Below are 7,248 nucleotides of genomic sequence, written 5' to 3'. Positions count from 1 at the left end.
CTAGGAGAAAGGTAAGGGTCTGACCTCCTAGGAGAAAGGTAAGGGTCTGACCTCCTAGGAGAAAGGTAAGGGTCTGACCTCCTAGGAGGCCGAACAGGGAGCTCGGGACTCAGTCTCCTAATGATCTCTTGTTATTGCCATTCTGTTCTTGATTCTGGTCTGTTTTTAACCATGACTATATTAAACTCAATAAATCCTCCACAGCATATTTAGATGACTGCCCTTAATGTTCCCCGTCTCATGGTTTTATGTGTCATTACAGTATAACACTTAAATCTACCTACATACAAAGACTACTTAGAATTGCTACATACCTGTGGTCTCTTTCTAACCTAAAGGTAATCCAAACATCCTCTCCAAATGTTCTCTAACAGTGTGAATTAGAATAAAAAAGCATTAAATCAAGCAGGCGCCATTTCAGCTTACATCTGTGTGTCTTGGCACATTCGATGGAGTATTGGGGAGATAGAGTTAGGGTGTAATGGCCAGTCTTGGTTTGATACAGTTGTAGCTGGGATAGGAACAGCACACTGAGCGAGTTATAGCCAAATGGCCACATTATATAGAAACATTCCAGGCAAGAGCTTTCAAATTGATGATCTCTATTCTTAGACACAGTGCTTACCCTACTAACTGAGTGTGGATGCTTTTGTCGACATTCGGTGTTCTGTAGACTCACCTTTAGCGTTGTCCCCACTAACTTTTCGGTAGTATCTTACCAGCTTCTTAAGAGCAGTGCAAGGATGTTGTGTCCTTGGCACAAGTGGGCTACATTTACTGCTTGATGGCTCGAGAGTGGTTTCCTCTACCCTCATTTACATCATAAGTGATGCTTATATCTGTGAGCCACTGTGGGGCAGGGAGTGTGCTCCAACAGACACTGCAAGTTTTGCTTCTTACTTAGCTTTATAATTTTTCCATATATCACTGATTTGGGGAGAACATATGTGTAAAGGTTTAAGAAATTTTCAATTATCTGGACTGTTTATAACATAAACATTTGTTTTTAATATTAGGGCAATACATTTTCTTCAGTGAGACCAACCAATGTATTAGAAATGATGAAAGAATGGAAAAATAACCCTGAAAGTGATGAAGACACCACGACAGCTGAGAAGATGGAGCAGCCAGCGAAGGAAAAGTTGAAAAGTGGCCAAGTCAGGGGAAAGGTCCCTGACGTCAATGACAGTCCATCTGCAAAGGCGGCAAAGCAGGTAGGGAGGAGCACCGTGGCAGGCTCCGCTGCTCAGCGCTGCTCACGGGCACCTTGGTGCAGCTCCATTATTTCTCTGTTAGTTGCTAACAAAGACCTGCATCATTCGGCAGGTGAGGCCTTTCTGCCTTCTAAGCCATGCCATTTAGCAGCAGGGCCTCACATTTAAGATCAGTGGCTGTTGGGAGTCGGGGTGTTGGCTTTTCTCTGTGAGAGAATGCATGCAGATTGAGCTCCCCTAATCTGAACATCCAGCAATTTCAGATGAAGGACACTCAGACTGTAGTAAGTGTTGTAGGCCTTGGAGCCTTACTAGCCTCTGTAATGAGTCCTCAGCTCTGATGGAACAGCACGGGCACTGCCACAGTCAGCCACGAGTGAACGTGACTTCATTCCAGCTAAGCCTTTTCTGATGAAGCAGATGGTATGCCAGATTTCACCCATGGCTCCAAATTAATAAGTTTTGTATTCTACCCAGCTATAGAATTTAGAATTGGCTTATGTACTATGTGCAAAGGGTAGTTATTATATTATACAATTATTTGTATGTTGTTTCATAAAGTCCCAAACTTCATAGGTTTGTCATGTTACCTGATTAGATCTGAATACTTTTATGTCTGTGGCAGGGTTTGTTAACATTTGATTTTAGGTTATAGTTTATTAACTGGATATCTGTTGTCGGGTTTTTTTTTGTCCTGCCCAGTTCCCGCAGTAGTTAAGTCCCAAATAAATCACACAGAGGTCTACATTAATCATAAACTGATTGGCCCATTGGCTCAGGCTTCTTATTAGCTCTTATAACTTATATTAACCTATTATTCTTATCTATGCTAGCCACATGGCTCGGTACTTTTTTCAGTGAGGCAGTCACATCTTCCTTCTTCTGTGGCTGGGCAGGACTGGGGAAGAATGGGCTTCCTCCTTTCCAGAATTCTCCTCTACTTCCTGTCTGGTTGTCCCACCTATACTTCCTGCCTGGCTACTGGCCAATCAGCATTTAAGTAAAACATAATTGACAGAATATAGAATTGTCCCACGCCAGATATCCAGATGGTTTGCCCAGAGAACCCCTTCCCTATTTTTTATATTTGTCAATATATTTTTTTTTCTGTTTGGGTTTGCTCTCCTCTGTCTGTGTCCTGTTTAAATGCTGCATTCTGTGCTCCAGATAGTCCAGATTTCTTCATTCGCTGTTGCTTTGCAGTTTCCTGTAGCCAGCAGATAGGTAGAGCAGAAGGGGACTGTCCAGGTGGGCTCTGACCCATGCCCGGGAATGTGCAGTACTGCTGGACCCACTCCCAGCCAAGATTTCTGCCAGAACCTTGCAGAAGGGGCCTGGGAGAGTGACTGCCTGGCTGGGAAGTTCTGCGTCTACTGCATAGTAAATGCCTGGATAAGAAGCTTAGCATAGTGACTTAGATTGTGTGAAAGAATCACACTTTTACGATAATGTAAACATAAGCTTATTGAATTCCCTTCTTGTTTCATCTGACAACAACTCCTACATTGCTTAGCACAGTGTGTATTTTATATTCTCTTTAAAAAGTTATATCCTTAAACTCATGTTTACATTTCTTTTTGTTGAACATAGTTTGAAGATTTTCTGTTTGCCGACACAGCAGCATACACACAGTTACACACATACACATCCATGGCACAGTATTTGTGCATGTTGGTGTAATGCATATACATATGCATCTATATGTACACATATACAAATATGCACACTGCACATATTTTATGGGGTGCTGGGTTAGATCTGTGTTTATTAACGAATGTGATATAAAATCTGCTTGTGGGTCAAGTGTATCCCATCTCCTTCTCCATTTCTCTGTCCCAGTCATCCTGCAAATCGCAGGCTAATGTGACCTGTTCTGGTCTTGGTTACTTCTCCTAAGGAAGAAAGGGATTAGAATGTGAGTGTTGTCACCTGTTACTAGGACTGTAGTCACAAACCTGAGAAGATAGCACTTCATTTCAGCAAGGACAGCTGTGCCACCCTCAGGGCTCCCGGCATCAGTGAGCAAGGGCTGGGCCATGGCAGCACCGGGGTGGAGCTTATGGCCGCCGACAGGGGAGGTTGTCATTACTCCAGGTAATGATGTCACCTACTGGCAAAGCCGGGGTGCGTCCTAGAGGAGCTGGGCATTCCTCCAGCCTTGCTTCCCTAGAAGGCCAGCCTGTAGCACAGCCTCTCTCTGTACTCCAAGTCTGCCCAGTGTCAGGAAAGCCCTCCCAGTGAATTCTGTGAGCATAATGGTGTCATCTGGCCACAAAGACCACTCCAGACCCTTCCCTGTTTAATTAATAACCAGGAACTGGGAATTTAAACAGAATTAAAATCCTTCTGAGGATGCAAAGAGAGGAGCACTACCAAAGCTGTGAATTACAGTGTCTACAGTTGCTGGTTCTACCACACCCGGGAGTTTCAACAGTGTTTTCCACTATAGGCGGAGATCCAGATAATCACACAGACACTGTACAAATTACAACTGTTCAGCCAATGACTCAGGCATATTTCTAGCTAGCTCTTGAATCTTGAATTAACCCATTTCTATTAATCTATCACCACAAGGCTGAGGCTTACTGGGCAAGGTTCTAGCATCTGTCTCCTTCAGAAACTACATGGCATCTCTCTGACTCTGCCTACTCTCTCTATATCTCTGTTCAGATTTTCCACCTGGCTTTATTCTGCCCTGCCATATGCTGAAGCAGCTTTATTCATGTACCAATAAAGCAACACAGATACAGAAGGACATGCCACATCACCCCATGACTCCAAAAGCCACCCTCAGACTCACCAAGGGAGTAACAAGACTACCATAATGGCCAGAAGTGCATCTTGTGCCCAGCCTGATTAGCAGCAGTTGCCCACCCAGCAGCTCAGCCTAACTATAGAACACAACCAATTCAATTGTCTTGTCAGAAAGCAGAATAAAGCCAGTAAAAAGGTAGCAAGCAACGTAGCCATCTAAAGATCTTGAAAAACTCTGTTGGTCAGTGACTTTTCCAGTGGGGGTGGCCACCAACATAATATAAACTGTGAAGTTTCCAAAGTGTCCAAAGGAGCCAAGGTAGCTGCTTCTGCAAATATGAAGGCCTAGTGATAGAATATGGGATTACAGAGACAGTAGGTCACCAGTTACAGAAAGCCAGTGGCGGCACACACCCTTAATCCCAGCACTTGAGTGGCAGAAGCAGTCAGCTCTCTAAGTTCAAGGCAAGCCTGGTCTACAGAGTGATTTTCAAGACAGGCAGTGCTATATAGAGAAACGCTGTCTCAAAACACAAAACAGCAGCATCAGCAGCAACAACAACAAAACAAAGAGAGCAAGTCATCGCAAACTCCAGTAAAACCACAACAATGGACACAAAAGAAAGGGAGAACTATGCTGTATCAGAAAAGAGAATTTATAATACCTCTCAAGAATTCACTGAACTCAAGAATAAATAGATGAAAAATTAAATGAAATTTGAAAATAGTACACAAACAAAACAAACAGTTTTGCAAAAACAATCAAGAAAGAAAAGAAGGGACAACCAGGAATGAGTGGGAGAGAGGCAGAGAGAGAATTTAAACAATGGATTAAGAATATAATGGGTCAAGTAAAATGCAATAGAAGCTTTAACAGCTCAAAATGAGTAACAGTGAGATTTAAGACAAAACATTTGAAATTGGTCAGTCTAATATCAGAGATAGAGATTTTGAGATAGATGATAGATAGATAGATAGATAGATAGATAGATAGATAAGACAGATAGATTGATTGATTAGTATGGAGAAAGTTTTAGGAAATGTGGGCTACCATCAAGAGACCTAATCTATCTGTAATAGAAATTAAAGAAGATGAAGATAGAGAAATAGAGCAAAATTCTTACTTAAAGAAATGTAGGATGAGGACCAGTGTTGCACACCTTTAATCTCAGCACTCAGGAAGCACAGCCAGATAGATCTCTGTGAGTTCAAGGCCAGCCTGGTCCACACATTAAGTTTCAGGCCAGCTAGGTATATATAATGAGACTCTGTCTCTAAAATAAATAAATATTTTTTTAAAAGTATTGAGAGGAATTTCCCATAATCTGAGGGAAAAGCCACATTCAAAGGAAGTTCACATACCTGTACTCAAATAGAATGCAAAGAGGAGCTCCCTGTGTCACAGAGAAAGACACTACCAAACATCATGACAAAGAAAAATCCCGAAAAGGGTCAGCATAGAGAAGAAGTCATGCCATACAATTATAGAATCCTGCAGGCAAGGAGAGACAGGCTGATACTGTCAAAATGCTGAAAGGAGAACTACCAAACAAGAATGCCATACCTGGAAAAACTGTGCTTTAGAAGTGAGGGAGAGAGATGACTCTCCTGGGCAGGTAAACGCTGAGGGAGGTCATTAACATCGGCTAAGTCATATCTTGCAAAAATGCCAAAGAGAAGTCTTCAAATTAAAAGGACACTAATGTGTAACACAAAAATATCTGAAGATGCAAAATTCACAGGTCAAAGCAAAAATTCACATACTCCCACACTTGAAAAACCCAACCAGCCAAGCAAAGCACAGTTATAAAATCAACCTCTTATATTCCATGTGGGAAATGTTAAAAGACAAAGCACAGGTAGTTACAATAGCTAGTAGCAAAGAAATGTAAATACAGACTTCAGAAGTTGACAATGTGGGGGACCACAGAGTTTAAATGTAGGATAGTTTTTCTCTGATCAGTGTTAAAGTTGTTTAGAATAGCCCATTGTAACTTTATTTCCTGAGTTACTCTTTTTTGAGACAGGGTTTCAAAAAAAAAAAGTAACTTTGGGAGTTACTTTTCTTATTTCTTCCAGTAGGTATCTGAAACAATAGAAGTTGCTAGAGGCTTATTTTGGTGTCTGGCTCAGGGGATGCAGTCTGTCACAGCTTTGCTGCTGACTGGTCAGATTATGGCAACCCATAGACAGTACACAGAGCTGGACCAAACCAGAGGGGATAAAACTTTCAAGCCCTCTTCTTCAGGAGCCTGCTTTCACCATGGGGCCTACCTTCTAAAGGCTCAGTAGCCTCCTAGAACAGCAGCACCACCCAGAGACCAAATAAGTGTTCAATCAAGCAAGCCCGTGTAGAACATTTCAGACCCAAACTGTAGCAGATGTGTTTGGTAAGCCCCATGGGAACCACAGAATAAAGCCTATAATAAATACGAAATAGAATTAAGAGAGAACTAAAGAATAATGATACAGAAAAATCACTTAACTGCGAAAGAAGTAGCTGGCAGAGGAAGAAAGGTGTGCAGAATCTATAAAACATAGAAATCCAGCAAAAAAAAAAATGGCAGAAGTTTCTCCTGTCAAGTTGCCTGGAATGTAAGTAATCAAGTTCTCCAAGGAAAAGGCCCAGGACACACTGAACTAAAGCACAAAGGCATGCACACGAATACGATCCAAATATATGCAAGAGCTTTCTTCACCAGCAAGGACCACACAAGTTACGACTGCATGGATGGAAATGTTGGAAACCAAAGGGCCGGAGTGGCTGGAGTTCTGTCGGGGAAGCAGACTGCGAGTCAGAGCTGTAAACGTGGCAAAGGTAGCAGGCAGCAGTAAATCAGCACAACACGGTTAGTGATTGTAAGTGTGTGTGTGCACTCAGCAAGCACAGGGCGTAGTTATGCATAAAACAGACATCAGAAGACCAAAGGAGAGAGGCACTGGTGCAATAATGGTAGACGATTATAGCTCTACTTTCCTAATAAAATAGTTGATAGATAAATCAAATGGAAAAACAATAGATCGAAACTCACAGGATACACCAACAACAAGAGAGATAGTGTATTCAGCACACCCAAAAGTGGAGATGTGAAGTAAACAGCCTAACGGTGCATCTCAAGGAACTATGAAAAACAAAGAAAGGACCGAAATAGTAGACATCAGAGCATAAATTGGAAAAGCAGTATTAGATATCAGTGAAAGAGTTATTCTTCTGAAAGGCAAAATAGGTATATCTCTAGCTGGAGTAAGAAAAATAGGTATATCTCTAGCTGGAGTAAGA

General features: G+C 41.9%; 1 protein-coding gene across 3 annotated transcripts in view; it reads left to right on the top strand.

The window, feature by feature from the left end:
• The window catches only part of Stk33 (serine/threonine kinase 33), a 174,632-nt gene that overhangs the window by 144,312 nt on the left and 23,072 nt on the right, over nucleotides 1-7,248 (top strand). For all 3 annotated transcript variants that reach the window (XM_026781111.1, XM_026781109.1, XM_026781110.1), the window contains one exon: nucleotides 1,017-1,214. In XM_026781111.1, coding sequence (XP_026636912.1) covers nucleotides 1,017-1,214 — 198 coding nt within the window. The remainder of the gene's footprint in view (nucleotides 1-1,016; nucleotides 1,215-7,248) is intronic.

Source organism: Microtus ochrogaster, chromosome 8 (assembly GCF_000317375.1).
Source record: "Microtus ochrogaster isolate Prairie Vole_2 chromosome 8, MicOch1.0, whole genome shotgun sequence".
Taxonomy (NCBI): Eukaryota; Metazoa; Chordata; class Mammalia; order Rodentia; family Cricetidae; genus Microtus; species Microtus ochrogaster.
This window is presented reverse-complemented; position numbering and strand designations above follow the sequence as displayed.